This window comes from Heteronotia binoei, chromosome 8 (assembly GCF_032191835.1).
Source record: "Heteronotia binoei isolate CCM8104 ecotype False Entrance Well chromosome 8, APGP_CSIRO_Hbin_v1, whole genome shotgun sequence".
NCBI classification, from domain to species: domain Eukaryota; kingdom Metazoa; phylum Chordata; class Lepidosauria; order Squamata; family Gekkonidae; genus Heteronotia; species Heteronotia binoei.
In genome coordinates, this window is record NC_083230.1 from 96,604,037 (window position 1) to 96,623,267 (window position 19,231).

General features: G+C 44.6%; 2 protein-coding genes across 5 annotated transcripts in view; one reads left to right on the plus strand and one right to left on the minus strand.

Moving 5' to 3' along the window:
* Positions 1-14,185, minus strand: part of DENND11 (DENN domain containing 11) — a 39,512-nt gene extending 25,327 nt beyond the window's left edge. The window contains exon 1 of the mRNA XM_060245682.1: positions 13,905-14,185. Within this exon, the coding sequence (XP_060101665.1) occupies positions 13,905-14,148 (244 nt within the window). The 5' untranslated portion in view covers positions 14,149-14,185. The remainder of the gene's footprint in view (positions 1-13,904) is intronic.
* A 1,694-nt stretch (positions 14,186-15,879) lies between these two features.
* The window catches only part of WEE2 (WEE2 oocyte meiosis inhibiting kinase), a 40,284-nt gene continuing 36,932 nt past the window's right edge, over positions 15,880-19,231 (plus strand). Inside the window, exons 1-2 of one of the 4 annotated variants that reach the window (XM_060245685.1) lie at positions 15,880-16,072; positions 18,236-18,594. In XM_060245685.1, the coding sequence (XP_060101668.1) occupies positions 16,069-16,072; positions 18,236-18,594 (363 nt within the window). In that variant the 5' untranslated portion in view covers positions 15,880-16,068. Of the gene's footprint in view, positions 16,073-16,139; positions 16,182-16,203; positions 16,465-18,235; positions 18,595-19,231 lie in introns of those variants that run through there. The other 3 variants (XM_060245683.1, XM_060245684.1, XM_060245686.1) reach the window with 3 other exon arrangements.

Here is a 19,231-nt window from a genome sequence, read left to right on the forward strand (position 1 = left end):
CCCACTCAGCAATGATGCTCACTAGGTGTCCTTGGGCCTATCACTCAGCCTAACCTACTCCATACAGTTGTTGTAAGGACAAAATAGGGGGAACCTAGATATTCTACTCAAACTTCCTTGGAGAATCATAGGATTTTTTTTAAAAAATGTGATAAATGATCACAATCTGCTTTTCTTTCCAACTTTCTTTATTTAATAAGAGAAAAGGGGAAGAGGGGGAGGATTCTGGGAACAACCATATCATCATGCTTACCTGACCAGACACCTATTCAGGCTTCTGGCCTTCAAGGTTCACTTTGTTTTATTTTAATTCATTTGAAAAGGTACTTCATGTTGACTTGCACAGCATGGATTTTCAGGAGAACTGAGATAGTTCTGATCAAAGTTCTATAACATTACTCACACAGAGAGCCAGAATCAGAGGTGGAAGAAAATGTTTCATTTCTCTGTTCCAGCTGTGCGTGGCTGATATTTGCAAGGCAGCATACATTAAATTAGCTGTAAGTAAATTCATACTGACCAAGCCTTTTGTATCACAATATTCATTAATGGGTCTCTTAGAACTACCCTGATTTGAAAACAGCCTGTTTGCTCAAAGTCATCTCTCTGCCTCCATCAGCTTTCAGCAGAATGCTTTTCCCATGATGCTTTTGTGTCTGTAGGCAGAAATCCAGATAAAGCCGCTGAAGTCACTTGGAGGATCATCTTGCCTTATACTGTTCAGCCCACAAGCTAAGACCTTCCTCAGGAGCACTTTTCACTGTACCCTCACCATTTCAGGTGAGGGAGACATCTACCAGAAGCAGGGTTTTTTCAGTAGTGGCTCCTTGTTTACTCTCACTTATGGAACACTCTTCTTGGAGGACACACAAACAGGGGATACAGGCAAGGCCTGCCCCTGCTGTTGCTTCCTAGCACTGGGCTTTGGAGGTTTGCTACCTTTAAATATGTAAGTTTATTTCATTCCTCATACCTAGTAGTGATTAATTGACCTAACCTCCATTAATCTGTCTATGCTTGTGACCATCACTGCACCAATGGCTTGTTCTCATGCTCTGACCTGGATTTTTAATGTTGGGTTTTAATTAACAACTGCTAATGTTTTGTGTTTTTATTAAGTTTTAAGGTATAAGCTCCCTAGGGAGGTTTCCCTGGAGAGGTGGCATGATTCCCCCCCCCCCAAATAAATAAAAGATTCAACAGCCTCAGACATAAGATTCTGCCGGGATTTGCTCCCTGCATTTCTGAGGCCCTATTACCTGAAATTCAAATCCCCCAGATTATAAATTCCCCCCCCTACCATGAACACAGGAAATTTCTGCTGATTTATGGGGTTTGCTAAAATTACCTAATGAGCCCCCTGACAGGCAGAACTGCTCAGACAAGCAAATGCCTGTCTTGAATGTAAGGCAGTATAACCAAGATGTGCAACTCACTCAGCAAAGCCTGATACAGAGGCCAGAGTGAGGAAACTCCTGGTTTAGCAACCTATTATTGGCCATAATTTACATGAATACAACTGATAGTCATTCTAGGCTGATGCTTGTAGTGTTCTTGGGATAATATTTAAAAAGCGATGGGCAGAGGCACTGTGTTTACAATGTTTGGAAAACCATCAGAGTCTTCATTTAATCCTCCACAAAAGTGTATGACTTGTTAAAAAGAAATGTGTTCTCCATACAGGTGTGGTTTCCAGCAGGGATGCTCCTTTGAACTAATTCCATATTAGCAGAGTTTCTTCTGTGCAATTCACTGGAAAACACAAGGCTTTTTCTGTAGCAGGTACTCCTTTGCATATTAGGCCTGATGTAGCCAATCCTCTAAGAGCTTACACTGCTCTTAGTACAGGGCCTACTGTAAACTCTTGGAGGACTGGCTATATCAGGGGTGTGTGGCCTAATATGCAAAGAAGTTCCTGCTACAAAAAAACCCGTTCATTACTTTATCCATCTGATCTGTCCAGCAAAGCTTTCATACACATTTCACAGTCTGAGACCAAACAGCCAGTATGATGCAGTTGTTGGCAATGTCAGATTAGGACCCGGGAGAACTGGGTATGAATCCCCACCAATGTTCCCTCTAAGTTGTGGAGTCTTGTGAGCAGAAATTCTACTTTGTGAGCTACTTGCATTAAAATTGTGAGCTACCAGCAATAGAATTGTGAGCTACTGCATAAATTAGTTTGCTCTGAGGCCATTTTTTGTGAGCTAAGACAAAAATGTGTGAGCCAGAGGCTAAAAAACTGTGAGCTAACCCACACTAACTCAGCTTAGAATGAACACTGGTCCCCACCCTGGAAACTTGCTGGGTGATCTTGCACCTGTCCCAGTCTAGCCTACCTCACAGGGTTGTTATTACGATAAAATGGAAGGACAACACTGCTGTGAGCAGCTTTGGCTCCTCTTTAGGAAGAAAAGTGGGAAATAAACATTCAAACAGACAAATGAAGTGAGAAATGTACAGGACGTCTTTAGGTGTCTGAGGCTTTACACTTTCAGATATTAGCAAACACACTCACTCCATGTCCTAGTTAGCAGGCAGACAAAGAGTTCAGCAAGCAATACTTTCCCCTTTTCTTCCTTCTTTTAAAAAGTGGTTTCCGCCTTTAAAAAAAAACAGGAAGGGCCTTGCTGAATTTAAGATTACAAATGTCCCTTTCAAAGAGCTTTCAGTGGTACAGGACAGCATAGAAAGAACAGGACACATTTCCAGATCAATACTGGGGTGAGGTTCCTAAGCCTGAAGAAAGAAACACTAGTGAGAGAGATACTGCTTGTTGTGGATGGCACTGTCAGTCTGCCTTGAGGCACATCACCTGAAATTGTCTGTCTTAAGTTTAAAAAGAGACACAAACATGGAAGGGGCACACCAAAAAGAATATTGTGGATGTCGTAGAAGGGTCACTTCACTGCATCTCTGAAACATAACATAAGAGAAGCCATATTGGATCAGGACAATAGCCCATCCAGTCCAACACTCTGTGTCACACAGTAGCCAAAAAAACAAACAAACAGGTACCATCAGGAGGTCCATCAGTGCAGCCAGGACATTAGAAGCCCTCCCACTGTGGCCTCCCAAGCACCAAGAATACAGAGTATCACTGCCCCAGAAAGAGTTCCAACGATGAACTGTGGCTAATAGCCATTGATGAACCTCTGCTTCATATGCTTATCCAATCCCCTCTTGAAGCTGGCTATGCTTGTAGCCGCCGCCATCTCCTATGGCAGTGAATTCCATGTGTTAATCACCCTTTGGGTGAAGAAGTACTTCCTTTTATCAGTTCTAACCCGACTGCTCAGCAATTTCATTGAATGTCCACGAGTTCTCATATTGTGAGAAAGGGAGAAAAGTACTTTTTTCTCTATCCTATGCATAATCTTGTAAACCTCTATCATGTCACCCCTGTGGGTTACAGTTTGTAACCTGTGGGTTAAAGTTTATAATCATTCTCATTTCAGATGTTAGCATTAATTAAGTTTGGTAATGGAAAACAGGTTGTGCATGCCACAGAATCTCCTCTTCTGTGAACCTTCCTGGAAGCTGAAGTGTGAGAAATCTTGTTTTTAATTTACTGCGTAAATGTAAGCATACTTGGTTCCCACCCCCCACTTAAGTGCTGGGCTTTTTTTGTAGCAGGAACTCATTGGCATGCTAGGCCATACCTCCTGATGTAGTCAATTCTCCAAGAGCTTACAGGGCTCTTAGTAGAGGGTCTACCGTAAGCTCCAAGAAGACTGGCTACATCAGAAGTGTATGCAAAAAAAGCCCTGCTTGAGTGTATTTATTATTGGCTGACTCAGTCTCAGTCACATGGGTAGGTGTGTTGGTCTGAAGCAAGAGAACAAAGTTCGAGTCCATTCAACAAAGTTTTACTCAAGGTATGAGCTTTCATGTGCATGCACACTTCTTCAGATACATTGAAATGGAAGTTACTCACACATTTAGGTAGAAGATGAACACCAAATTAGCATAAGCATAATAACAGGTGCAAAGACCAAACTGGAATAACACACTTAGTTTATATGGTCACCATTTGTTTGGGCTTAACTCCAGGGGAATCACAGTGAAGGAAATAAATATATCAAAATTGGAGAGTGATGGGCAGATATACCCTTCTTAACTGTGAGATGCTGAGGGTAATTACCAGAGACTCCATCTGTCCCCTCTCAAGTGTGGAGATCACAGTGCAACATCCTCTTCTTGGAGGTGGGGTGACTGGCTGATGACACACACAGTCGTACTGTTTTAACAAGGTGATGTAATGTACAAGACCCGGCAAACACAGGAAGCAGTTTCATGTTTGTACTACCAAAAAACCTGAAAGAGTCAAGCTCCAGTCATACTACTTTAACAAACACTGCAACAGCTGGAGGGTGGGGAAGCTCTCAAGTACCTCATATCAAGGTACAATGATTGCAAGCATGTTTGTATACTTTCAGACATTTAAGGATTAGCTAGGCTAAACGTTCAAAACCAATTCTCTGGTAAAAGTTTACCAGATGCTATCCATCTCTCCCTCCACCACCAAGGTATATCTGGAAAGGAGCATGCTACAGCCCCCCTCCCATCCATCCTCCCTCTTTGCACTCCCGGCCTGCATGAAGTCACTCCTTTGTTTGCAGCTGCTTTTGCCTGACTGATCCTTATCTCTTCCCCCTGCTCACTTTCTTGCCACGTCACCCATTTTGTGCTCAAAGAGCAACGTGGAGAGGCAGCTTGCCAGGCAACGTGGGTGATTTTGGCAAATGGGTTTTAACAGACGGGCTGCTTGCCTGAGGGGGGCATTGCTCTGCCAAACCCAACCATCTAGAACATGCCAAAAAAGGCAGAGGTGCGGTGGGAATGAGGTAAGCCTGTGGTCAAATCAGATGCTTCCTAGGCCTCCAGTGCTGTTTGCTTTGATGTTGACTTACTAGGGTGAAGCCGGGCTAATTTTTTTTGGTTGTTATCCTCTTCAAGGATATCCTCTCCCCCACCCCCTACACGGTGCAGAAAACTCAAACACTGATGATGTTCAGCTGGGCCTTTCCCATTCCCCTCCTCCTCAACTACCTTACAGAGATGGTGTAAATCTGGGGTGTCAAACATGGCTCCTATCAGGCCCCCAAGCAACTGGCTGTCATCTGCTTCCTTCTCCCTCTCTCTTGCTTCCTTCTGCATGACAGCTTGCTTTGCAAGGCTTGCTCAATCACACAGGAGCTACAGAGCAAAACCTCTATTTTCTCCATTGGCTGAGGCTTGGGGAGGGATAGCTCGCTTTGCCAGGCTCTCTCAATCGCACAACAAAGCTACTAAGCCAAGCCTCTCTTCCTTCTATTGGCTGAGGCTCCTCCCCCTTCTAGTCCCCTGGGGAAGGAAGGAGCCAGAGCTTCCTTGTCCTTTGTCCCTGGATCCCAAGGGAGAGATACAAAAAAATCACCTTTAAAACCAATGAGTGCTAATGTTTTAAGCATGTTTTAAGTTGTGTTTGTGTCCTTTATAAAGTTTGTATCTCTGCTCTCTCTCTCTCTCTCGGCTTGGCTTCGCGAACGAAGATTTAAGAAGGGTGCAATAGTCCACGTTTGCTGCAGGCTCGCTGGTGGCTGACAAGACCAATGTGGGACAGGCAGGTCCGGCCACAGCGGCTACCTAATCTTAAATAGGTACACATATGGCCTGGCCCAACATGGCCCAGCCCAACCTGACATGGCCCGGGCCAACAAGGTCTCATTTATGTCAGAGGCAGCCCTCATAACAAATAAGTTTGACACCCCTGGTGTAAATGCTTTTGCGCACACAAAATTACTCCTAAAGGAGGATTGTCATCCAAAATACGCTCTCTGGAGATCACAGACTAGTGACTCCAGGCACCATGTCATCAGCTGACATCATCCCAAAAGCATGGCAAAGGCCTATTCCTGCCTTTCCACCTTAGTGAAGCAGGAGGTGGTCCAGAAGAGCTCAGGAGGCATAGATGGGAACTCCCATTTGAAAACAGCTGCCTCCATCAGAGGATGATGCTTGGCTCAGAACTGACCAGAATTCTGTGATTGACCCTGCCCCATGGCAGCCATTATGGAGTTGGCTGTATCCCCCCCCCTTACCAGTAGCCATTTTGTGGCAGTACCCACGCCCAGTTCTCACATTTCCAACAGTGTTTGCAGGCTCAACAAGGTTGGGGACTCCTGTCACATATATATATATATATATATCTCTATGGATGCACTTGGGATTTCTTTCTTTTTTTTGGGGGGGGGGGGGAGAACACTTCAACCATTTCATTGGCTTTATAGTAGTTTAAATTGTTAATACAGATTCCAAGCAGCCTGCAGGAGAACAGAGACAACCTCCTGCTTTCTTTCATGGGCACACTCGTTTTCCTTCTCTCACACACACACATATAAAGTTATATCCATCCTACTGACAACTGCTCAGTCTTTCTCTCCCCCACCTTTCTACATTTCAACAGATTAATTATGAGGCTTGAACATCAGTTAATGTTAAGATGAAGAAAAACATGTATGGCTTTATTTAAGGTTTGCATGCAGGATGCCAACTGATCCCAATGCATTTCAATGGCCCTTTGGGACACCATGGTCTTTTGTGTAGCTTTTGCTCTGTACAGCAGAATATGAACCCATTCCTAACCCTGTTTGGAAAGACAAGCATTGCTTTGGCGTTTTTCTGATACGCATAGGTCAGTATGCAGGATCATGCTCAACCCTAAATGCTTGTCTGTGGCCATTTAGCAAAGGATATCACACTGATATCCTACCTGTGTTCACTACAGAACTCAAGACAGTGTGCATAAAGTTCCATAGCAGTGCTCCTATAGAGGCCCTGATCAGACCCAGATCTCTGTGATACACCAGCTTGGCTGAAACCAGGGCTTTTTTTGAGCAGGAACGCAGTTCTGGCGGGCTTGGCATCAGGGGTGTGGCCTAATATTCAAATGAGTTCCTGCTGGGCTTTTCCTACAAAAAAGCTCTGTGTGGAACAATGGTGACATCAGGGGGGTGGCCTAATATGCAAATACGTTCCTGCTGAGCTTTTTCTACCACTGACTCCACCAACCATTCCCTGGGGGAAAGCCCTCAGTTCAGGTCAGTCCTCAGTGGTGGCTGAAGGCAGATTACTTTACACAAGATACTATTCGCCTGTGGAGATAATGGATCTCAGCGCTTAAGATCAGTTAAATTCACATCTTTCTAGACCAGACAGAAATTGTAGCTGTGTTAGGCCAACACATAATCCAAAACCAAAAGCCAGGTAAGAAACTTTTATCAAAGCAAACCAAAATAATACAACAGCATGCAACATTCAGGAGGGGAGAAAAGAGTTTTGTCAGGGCCATGAGCTTAAAGCCTCTTGTATGCATTCAACTGGTCTACCTTACAAGGTTATTGTATGAACAGTAAATCAGAACCACCTGCCTGCCAAGTATAACTTACCTAGTTACCTGACGGGGGGGGGGCATGCAGGATATCAGCATTGTAGAATCTTATTTTCACCTTACCCTTCTTCCATGTAGCTCTGGGTATTGCATATGTTTGTGTCTCTTCCGTTCTATTTTATCCTCACAATAATCCTGCAAGGTACGTTAGGCTGAGAGAGAAATGGCTGGCCAAAATCACCCAGTGAGTTTCACGTTGAGCAATAATTTGAACCCGGGTCTCTGCAGTCCTCATTTAACAAGCTAACCATGACACTACCCTGGGGAGATGGGAGACAACACCTTCTCTGCACCTTTGACTGGTAAGTGAGTTCCTTGTATTTCACATGGCTGTACTATCCATTCTCCTCAAGCTAAGGTATTAACCACTGAGAAATTAATCTGATTTACATGGCAGGAATTAAAGTCTGCAAGGCAACAGAGTAGGAACAACCACTGGGAAAGTAAGATGACTTTTATGAAAATAAGGTGAAAGGACAATTAAGAAAGATCATTAACTGTTTCACTAGAATGACCATCTGGAATAGAACAGGACTACTTCTCTGCTTTCCAACTTAGGGACAGCTCCTAGTCTAAGCAACCAATCTGTAGCATTCTTTTTAAAATATTCTTCAGAAGCAATTCCAACATGTGTGTGTGTGTGTAGGGAAGGAGAACCTAAATAACTGCATTCCATTCTACATGGCACTCAGCAGATGAGAAAAACACTACATTTTCCCATAATAAAATACTGCAACATCAGCTTGGGGAAAATGAAACATATCCTTACTGTTCTATCTACAGGGAAATTTGGAACTTGCACTACTTCTATGCAAAAGACTGAGAATGTAGAGCATGCAAAAGTAATATGCAGGGTCTCCACCCTCCCCCAACCCTCAAATAACATGAAGGGGTGCAAGGATACCAGAAAGCATGTCAAAATACAGCATGTTTCCACAGTGATTAACTTAGACATCACAGAAGGACTTTCAATTAATCCAAAAAAGGGGAACTTGAAAGCATACACATGCATGGAAAGCCACAGTTTATGAACAGATAAAGGAATTAGCTCAGGGACCTGCCTTCCTAAATTCTTCAGCCTTGCAATAGGCAGAAAGAAAGCATGCATGGGCTGGTTTGTTTGGGTTTTTGTTAGATAACCTCTCACTGTTTTACCTAAATGCAGAAGAATTGCACCATCTAGAGCCATAGGAGGAAACAGTGCAAGGCATTTTTAATTAGTGGTGGGCATTTTGCCATCTTTTATGGATTAGGCTTTGTGCCTGATATTTTAGCTATCCTGTATTAGACTCCCCCCCCCCTTAGAGAAAGAAATTCATTATAACTCTTCTATTTTGGAAGCATTTGAAGCTCTTTATAGGTCTGCATGTAGGGGTTTTTTGTGCTATTAGGCAGACAGAATCCGTAAATTGTAATATGAGCTTTTCACTGGTGTATGCCCATGGATACTAAAGCCTACATAGTGCTCTGGAGAGCTGGACCACATCCATTATTGAGAAGTTCTCCTCAAGTGTCTGTTCTTATCTCACAGTTCTGCAGGCCTGAAAACAAAATCATCAAATATCTGGAATAATTCTATAATGCAAAACCTCATCACTGTAGATTCCTTCTGACATCTGGAATTCAATCTGGAAAGACCCAGGTTCAAATAATTTGCTGTAAACTCATCAATTACTGGAGAGTTTAACCTGATATCCAAATATGTTGGTAATTCTATAATGACTGCACAAGACAGTTTCTGCCCAGATAATATTACGTTTACTAAATAATTTTTCTAATCTCAATTCTTCTATTTTATGACCTCTAAAATGGCAAAGACAGTTGGCAGTTCTCTCAACTACCGAATATATTCACAATTTGTAGAAAACTACAGAATTTGCATATATAAAATGCCTTAAATATGGCACATGTTATACACTAAGGTATAAATAATATGTTTTATGTTGCTAAAGCATTAAATAAGTTTAGATGTCATAGGGAAAGTATTACAAATACCCGCAATACCTATGTTTTTAAAAAAAACTGCAGGGGGGAAAACGTACCTTTCCCCTCTCTTGGCTTAATGAAAGGGCCATGAGAACTAACCACCGATGCAACCCTTCCTACCCTGTATGATCTGCCTAAGTTTACAGAATCAGCATTGCTGGCAGATGGCCATCTAGCCTCTGTTTAAAAACCTCCAAAGAAGGAGAATCTACCACTTCCCAAAGAAACCTGTTCCACCAAGGAACCGCTCTGTCAGGAAGTTCTCCCTAATGTTTAGTCAAAAACTCTTGTGACTCTGGTCCAACCTTCTGGGGCAACAGAAAACAACTCTGCGCCAACCTCTATGTGACAGCCATTCAAGAACTTGAAGATGGTTATCATATCATATCACCTCTCAATCATCTCCTCTCCAGTCTCAGCACACCCAGCTCCTTCAGCCTTTCCAGAGCATCTTTCAGAAGAGATAGACAAATGTCATCCTGAATTAACGGCTTCACAGAACAGAAAGTTCAGCATTGGCTTTGCCTCCTAAAAGGATCCATTCCGAAACCCAACACCACCCCTACAATCACACCAGAAAAAAATATGGAGCAACATTCCCAGGCCAAACAAGTAGTCATTGCATATCTGCTCAATACGGATTTCATGACCGACACAGGCAGGCTCTGAACCACGTGAAAATTGCTAAAGAATCCACATGATGTTTAAGAACCTGAAATGAGGTGCTATTGAAGCAAAAGGATTATCAAGGTTTGGAGGGCCAGGAAATTGAGCCAATTGAGTCAATACACATGTGTTGTCTTGGTACTTCTCAGCAGGGAAGCAAGCAGTTATTACAGGAGAATCCAAGATTAGGCCCAGGCAAGAAATAAGGTACTTGCAAGCAAAGTCACAAGGGAATGCTAGTAGGTGAAACACAAAATGACTCTGTACAAATTTGAAAGCAACAAAATCAGGGAATTCCCAACCCTTACTATGGTCGGTGGGACATCTCTACAGAAGCTTATGTAAGACTGCCCCTTGGATAACCAGCTTATTTCAGATGAAGGGAGTCTTGACTCTCAAAAGCTTACAGATCAGGGTTGGCCAAACTGCGGTTTGGGAGCCACATGCGGCTCTTTTACACATATTGTGTGGCTGCCAGAGATTGAGGAGGAACTTAATGCATGCTTAGCATTGGGACGTCACTCAGCCTCTGGTAGCCTCACCCATAGGTAGTTGACTATTTCCACTGTGTGTGAAGTGGGAAGGAGGGGACAATAGGCAGGCTTGCAAGCTCTTCACCACCACAGAGATCGCCTGGAGACCTAGAGCAGGGAAAGAAAGTGAAAGAGCCGAGGGAGCCACTGGAAGGAGGGACAGAATTAAAGGTAGTGGCACAAGGTTTCCCCTTAGTTTCATAGCTCTTATAGGAGCTGTATTTACTAACCTTGGTGTCAAGGCAAAGAGAGATACATAAAGATGCAAATGATGTATATAGTACATGTGAATTGCCTTCTCCCAATGGTGCCAAAAATAATTTCCTAACTTTTTCCTATGCTGGTCTTATGGGAACTGCTATTCCCAGCTTTTTTTTTCTTTTAAAAAGTCTCCTTCTAGCATTGTCATATTGTAAAGTGTGTACATACATATTTTATCTTTCTGTGCAAAGAAAATATTAAAAGTTTTAATAAAGATGTGTGTATAATATTAGTTCATGTCCTGCAACTTTCAAACATCAGACATTTATTCTATGTGGCTCTTAAGTTAAGCAAGTATGGCCACTCCTATTATAGACAAAAACAATATTGGTCTCTAAGGTGCTACTGGACTCTAATCTAGCTGCTCATTTCAGGTACATTTTCAATAGCGTCAATGGGCTACCCATGCCCACACACATTTCCAAAGGGCATGTTGCAACAGACAAATGAAGACTAAATTCTGTTGAAAGCCACTCACATATTAATGCAACCAGCTTGGGGTGGGGGGGCAGTGGAGATACAAATTGTAAAGGAAACCACACAAGGGAAGTAGGGAAAGGTCCTCATTGAGACAAACAACCTTGTTGTGGTGGGAAGATTGCATGCATGCCATTTCTTACTGACAAACATTCATCCTGTAGTTACATGACAGGACACTGTTTAAGGAAGGTGGAGAAACACGTTTTCCTGGGAACCTGGCTTAGGGCCTCAACAACTCATCACTGAGTAGGCCAGTGAGATCACATTAAGGCCTGGAAGGAGCCTTCATGGCCTCTGTCTTCCACATCTGAAGTAACATTTGCTTGCTCAAGACAACACGCTTCCCTTCTGAACCGCAGTTATACTAAGTCAGGAAGCCGTAAGTCTACCAACTTATTACAGTGTTTGTGGAAAGAGGGATAACAAATCCCTTCCCACACAACTGTGCTTAGAAGAAATGAAATAATGAAAAAGATACCCAGACTCTCAGCACAGTAACTACCAAAGTAAGTTCTAACAGCCTGACAGAAACAATGATCCTTAAAATTCCAAGGACTACTATTGGTCTACCCTAGGATACCAACACCTGTCCTCAGCATACTGCTTTTCTTCCCCTTTTTCTCTTTCCCTCCCAACCTGTCATGATTGAAGTATTCTTAGGGATTCTGGAGAATTTCTTCAGCGGTACAGTAGTGTTCCCTCTAAGTTGTGCAGGTGAGCGGCCGCTCATGAACACAGGAAGCACCACTCAGCAGCAATCTTGAGCCACACAGGGTCCTGCACTGCCCATTGCCCATTTTAAGTTTACAGCATTATATTCTGCTCAGGATGTGAACTACTCCGCCAGTAACCACACTTTTCTAATTCTGAATAGCCAGCAAGCTGAACTGTGGTACCCCAGACTATTTTATACAGAGTACAAGGCCAGTTCCTTGCCTAAGGGAGTGATGTGCTGGCTGTGCTATTAGGCCTCAGCTCACTCCTAGTGTCTCTGGCCAAAAATAATCCTCTTTTTATACACACGCCCTGTTGTTGCCTGGAACGCCACAAGTACAGGTTGAGGTATTTTTTGGTATTCAGACCAGTAAGGTGTCTAAAAAAGGTAAAGGTGCAAGCACCAGTCGTTTCCGATTCTAAACTAAACCTGAGGAGAGCTTCTCATAAATATCATTAGAGCAAAAGTAACTTTAATATGAGATAAGATCAAGGTAGTTTTAGTAGGAGAGAAGAAAAGGGAAGAGGGACTGTGACTCAGTGGTAGGTCATCTGTTTGGCATGCAGAAGATCCCAGGTTCAATCCCCAGCGTCTCCAGTTAAATGGTAGGTGATGCAACAGACCTCCACCTGAGATCCTGTAGAGCCGCTGCTGGTCTGAGTAGACAATACTGACCTTGATAGATCAAGGACCTGACTCAGTATAAGGGAGCTTCATGTGTGACCAACTCAGGCAGCAGATGCTAGCTGCAGTTAAGGAGCCACAGACTTAACGAGATAACTCAATAAATGGGTAGAAATTCACCAAAAACTTCTCCCACAAGAACTCCCCTTGGAAAGCGAACACTGTCCTTCTTCAGCTCTCATTTATTTAAAAAGGCACGCCCACGGGAATGTCCCACACTGGATTGTACCCCATTTCAATCAGCATAGCAACCAAACTGCCCACCAGGTCTTCACCTGTTGTGGGAGTATCTGAGTGAATACTAGAATATTATTTCAAGGCCATAGCAGAAGAACTACAGGAAGAAGATAAAACGACAGACAGGTATTTTTACTATTTGACTCCTTTGCAGGGCCAGATGGGGGGGGGCACTTAACCCAGGTGCTGCTTGGGGGGGGGGCGCCAAATTGGGTATGGAGTCCATCCTATTTTATGGGCCCATAAGATAGAATGGGCCCACAATGGGGCATCATTTTTTAATTTTGCCCCCCTTCAAAAAACATGTAGATCCGGTCCTGCTACTCTGGGATGAAAAATACAGGCCTGGGCCATGCAAGCCAAGGGTAGTAGCATCTGACTGTGACTTCCCTTACCTCTGAAAGGAGGAGACAGTTCACACACACCTGCATGCACACACCTGACCTACCATCTTTTAGGAGAAACCTCCTCCTGGGGAAGAAAGAGGCCTTTGTTTGTCCCCCCAGGAAAGTTTACTGTTGAGCAATCCCAGGACATCAGGAGACAGGTGCAGGCCACATTCTAAACCTGCTGTTCAGGTAGAGGCTGGGTAGTCGAACCATTCGACCTGGAATATCTTCCCATGGATCTGAGGTGTAGGGAGGCTGCAGCCATTAAAAGGCGAGGAAGGTAGCGCATTCTGCATATGGTCAGAGAACACCTTAGGCTCCCAGCTTCCCGGAGAGAAACCGTGGCTCCTACCAACCCCTAGAAAAAGAAACGGGTTCTGCTCCTGCAGAGGAACCGATTTGCAAGGGGGAGGGGGAGATCTCTCGCCCAACAGCGGAGGGTGCTCTCTGTAAGGAAGGGGAGAGAGGCATCCACGGAGTCCCAGAGAAGGGGAGGGAGATGCCGCCAGTGGAGCTCTTACCCGTGCGGGGGTCGAAGGTAACCACAAACACCGCCACGATCTGATCCTCTTCCACCTGCTCCGAGTCCGGCTCCTGGAAGCATCCGCCGGAGCCGGCCAGAGCAGCTGCCACCGTCTCCCCCTTGACGCCGCTGCCGCCCCATGGCGAGCCTTTCCAGCCGCTGGGCTCGACCGACTCCGGCACAGAGACCGCTGGGCCCTCGGCCCAGAAGAGGAGCGGCGCGTCGTCCGCTTGCTCCACCATGGCCCAGCCAGCTGCGGCGGCAGCGGAGGTGAGGGGCGGCGCTTGGCGGCCGATGGAGACGCCCCCGTCTCCGCCCCTAGAAGGGAAGGAGACGAAGAGGCCTTGCCTATTCTGGCCCTCGGACCCGCGGCTGTGTGTTAAGAGGCGGCTCATCCGTCGCCTGCATTGCTGCCCCCCCCCCCCCAGGCTCTCCTGCGTGCTGCAGCCTCCTGCGCACACTAATGGAGGAGGGGGAGGCCTCTGGGGCATGCTTACTCGGGTGTAAGCACATCGCTAGTGAGCAGCCAAACGCCGCGATCCCCGGGCAAGATTGCGTCGCTCTGCTGTAAGCCCCACTGAAGTTTCTATGAGTCTCACCGCTCTGTTTGTGGGCGTAGGGCTGCTGGCTCGCTTATTGGAGGAGTAAACCCGCTGCTGAGCCGAACGGTGGAATAAAACTTCATTGGCATTGGCCGGTTTTGTTTTGTAGGGGTTAAAGTGTCAGACTAGGCTCTGAGAAACCCAGGTTCGAATCCCCATTCTGCCAGGGGAGCTGCTGGAGGAAGGTGAACCGGACTGACGCGCTCAACTTAACCGACCTCACAGGGTTGTTGTGAAGATAAAACAGGGGAGGAGACCCGCTTTGGGACTCCACTGGGGAGAAAAGCAGAATGTAAAGCAAATAAAGTATAAAGTAAATATTCCACACAATAAAAGTGACAGCGATCAAGAAAATCAGCACTGAATGAGCAGTAAGATGGATATGTTAATTTAATCCAAGTGTGGGGGGCAGTTGGGGGGGGGGTTGAATACAAAGCTCTCTGCCTACAAGCCTGTGACGACCTGACAAGCTTCTTTAGGGTACTAAAACAAAGGGGCCATTTCTTAGAGAAACTTACTCCTTTCTTAGTGACTAGCTTAACTTCAGAGACCCAAGATTACTAGTCCATTAATTACAGGAGCAATAATTTTCTTCACCATATAAAGGGGTTTTCTTTTTGCCTGATAGTCCCTGTGCAACACCAGTCGTTTTCGACTGGGGTGATGTTGCTTTCACAACGTTTTCACAGCAGACTTTTAATGGGGTGGTTTGCCATTGCCTTCACCAGTCATCTACACTTTCCCTTAATGTTGCTTGACAACAGGCAGAAATCCAACAGATACAGTTCCCCCATACCTTTCACCAGTAGAGAAAAACTACATTACACAATGCAGTTGAACAAAGCAGGAGTCAAGTTGCACCTTTAAGACCAACCAATTTTTATTGGCTGCCTGCTTGGATCTAACTACACAATGCAGTTCTTGAGAGTATCTGTCCATCTAAGACCATTGACTTCAACAGACTTAGAATGGTGTAATTCTGTTTATTTACTTTGGTTTTGTCCTACTGCTCTCCCCAGTGGGGACTCAATAACATAATTATCTGTTTTATCATTCTATCAACACCCCTGGGATGTAGGCTAGGCTGATAGTGTGTGACTGGCCCAAGATCAGCCAAGCAAGTTTCCGTGGCAGAGTGGAGATTTGAACAAGGTTCACCCAGATCCTAATGTGACACTCCTAACCGCTACAACTCACTATTTAGGATTGAAATGTTAATTTTCCCCTGTTATGCACAGGAGCCTGCCAATATAAACCCCAGCCACTGTCTTTGCTTCATCGACACAATGTCTGAGCATTTGCAGCCGTGAGCATGTGGTCTGAGGATTCCAATGAGAATAATGTTAAAAGAGGAGGCAAAGGTGCATACATACTCGTGAAAGTTGCTATCTGGGCAGCAGCATTAAATTAGTCATTCTTTGCTTGTTTCTGGTTTTTCTTCCTGTCCCCCCTCACTCTCAATAGTAAGCAACAGACTGAAGAAGAAAAAGAGATAACCTATCTTGTAGGAAAGAATTCGCAAACAACAGAGAAAAGTACCTTTGGGTACAAGTCAGCAGCATGAGTAAGTGCTTGCAGGGTGAACAAGAGGCCTGTTCATGTAGCTGCTCTTATGGAGCAGTTACAGACTCTCTGGCCGACCATGCATCACAAACAAAAGGAAGGAGGAAATGGTTAGGGAGTAATCATGAGCAGATGATAAAGGGTGTTTTTTCCTCCTTAATTGCTAACTTCTCAATGGCTGTACAGTGGTTATAAATTTTGTGGAGCACGTAAGAAGGGCTGGTTTGATTTCTCTCTGGGTTAGAATGGGTTGTAATAGAAAGGGCTTGCAATTTGGCTGAGTGCCTTCACATCTGCAGGCATTTTAGGGGCTTTACTTTTTTTCTCCCTCTAGGGTATGGCATTGTAGCATACAAGGAACCACTATGTGGAATCTGTCTCTGTGTAGTTTATGTATGTACTGTGGGAAACAGCTCCGTTATTTGTTGACTGACTAAACTTTTGTGTGAGGGAAAAACAGCTGTAGGGAAAATAATTGTTCCTAATGAATATGAAACTACTGTGGCTACATCTGGTTCATGGTTACCCAGAAATAATTTCTGCAGAATTCAATAGAACTTAATGCCAAGTAAAACTGCAAATTGAACTGGATGCTGTCCTCCTTGTATCCAAGCCGTGTGTCTTTTTATCGGTTGATGTAAAGTCCATTTCTTTTCTTCTAATACTAAAGTGTTTCTCTTAAGCTAATTGTTCAAATAGATCTCTATGTAATGCATGAACGCTGAAAGTTAGCTCTTGATAACTTAGGCAAGTAATTTGCATGTTCAAAGTAGGTGTTAATGTGGTTTTTTTGATGTCTCTGCTTGATTTTGGAGAACAGTTGGGATGTTGGGGAAGGCATATTGGGTTTTTATTTTATTTTTATTTTATTTGATTTATACCCCACCCTCCCCACCAAAGCAGGCTCAGGGTGGTTTACAACAGAAAATCCTAGAAACAATAAAATTAATAGGTATTAAAAATACACATTTGGCAATAAAATAACAATAGTTAAAACAATTAAAACAGAAAAATAAATTAAGTTGGTGCTATTCTGATGGCGACGGCCTTCTTCCAAAGCTCTTAAATACTGGTGCCAGTCAATTGTATGCCACCCGGAAGAGGACAGTCTTGCAGGCCTTGCGGAACTGCACCAGGTTCCGCAAGGCCCTCACCTCATCTGGTAGTTTGTTCCACCAGCAGGGGGCTATGATTGAGAAGGCCCTGTATGGCAGGGTTGGAAGCGGATATATTTTTAGGGAAAGTGGCTTTAACATCTAGGGTTGTGGGCAGGGTATTAGGGTTGCCAGCCCTGGGTTGGGAAATACCTGGAGAGGTGGAGCCTGGGGAGGGCAGGGTTTGGGGAGGGACCTCAGCAGAGTATAGTGCCACAGAATCCATGTTCCAAAACAGCCATTTCCCCCCCCCCCCAGGGGAACTGATTTTGGTAATCTGGAGAATCATTTGTTGTAGTGGGAGATCTCCAGATGCCACCTGGAGCTCAGCAACCTTAGCAATACTAGAGTACTTTTGTGTCACCTAAGATCTTTGACAGAGAGACATGCCCTGCCTTTTAGTCTGAAGCATGGCAGTTTCTATGTCACAAACTTAAGAAAAGGAGTTTATTTTTAGAGCAGGGGAGATCCTGGTTGAAAACTGCTCTCTTTCCTTCACCACCATCGTGCAACCAGGACTGAGTATGGTAGGGCTGGCAACTCTGGCTTGGGAACATCCTGGAGATTTGGGGGTGATGCCCGGGGAGGGGAAAGAGCTCAGCAGAGCTATGGTGCCCTAGAGCCCATCCTCCAAACCTGCCACTTTCTCCAGGGGAATGGATTTCTGTAGTCTGGAGAATAGTTATGATTTCAGATGACTCCAGGTTTTAGCTGGAGGCTGGCAATCCTAGCATGGTAAGATACTTACAAGAAAGAAGGAGTCATTTCAGGTAGAGATGGCTCACTTCTTCACCCTGGGTCAGCTCCTGTTTGGCCATCACCTCAACACTTTCCATGCAAACTGGTGAGGGAGGGTTTAGCTGTCCCAAGCTATGCTACACCCAATGGACCCCAACTCCTTAGACCCTGGTAATGCTCAAGGTCATAATGATGACTGATGAGTTTGTTGCAAAAGGTGGCTTCTAAGGTGTGTTACCTTTTTTTTTTTTGGTTTCTTTTCTTTTCTGCAGCCATGGATGACTGGGAGAGCAATGGCACGTTCATTCAGAGGCTGGATTTTTCCAGCTGCGGAGAAGAGAATGAGTTGGAAGAAGACAACAGCATGCAAGAGGAAGTGCTGAGAATTGTAACCCCCCAGAAGAACTGGGATTCTCAGAGCTGGAGAACGAACTGTCCTGTCCCAGTTACCCCTCAGAGACCGCTAAATGATTTCTCTCTGGCTCGCCCAAAGCCCTGGGTGAGTCCTTTAAGGAAATGCGGGAGACCTGTGAGAGAGAATGCTGTTGGTTCAGAAGGCTATCCTGGAACTCCATTGCATTACGTCACTTGGCAAAAGCTGCAGCTCTGTGATACACCACATACCCCAAAGGTAAGGTAAAATAACCCTTAGGCGTTCATGAAATTAGATATTTTGCATTGCTTTGGGGTAACACTGCAAAATTGAGCTGTGAGTGACTTCTAATGTGCAACTTCTCTCACTTATATGATTAATCTCTATTGCTGCATCTGACTCGAGCTGTGGTCCTCATATCTCTGAGACCTCTGTGGTAGAGACTGTTAACTTGTTGTTTGCTCAGGAAAGCCTTTCTTTTGGCTAGATTTATGTAGCAGCTTTGCAAAAATGCGCAAATGGATACAGCAGCAGGCTGCAAGAAGGAGTGAATTGTGTCTTGAAAGCTTTAACTCTTTATTTTGTTTTATCCTCACCTGTGAGATAAGTTAGGCTGAGAGTGTATGACTGACCCAAGCAAGCTTCCATGGCACAGTAGGGATTTGAATCGAGCCTTTCAGATTCTAGTCCGATCTCCTATGCTACAATGGTTCTCAATGCAAAAACAGAGCGCTGACTGGTGTTCAAGTCCTTGGTCATCTCTATTGCAGTATTGCAGCGATGGCACAGTACATGTCTTGGAAGAGCTTAGCCTAAGTAGTAAGGATTCCCCTTTCCGCTACTCAGCTGTGCTAGGAATGTAGCACTGTGCCACTTTCCAGCATGCTAACAGAGT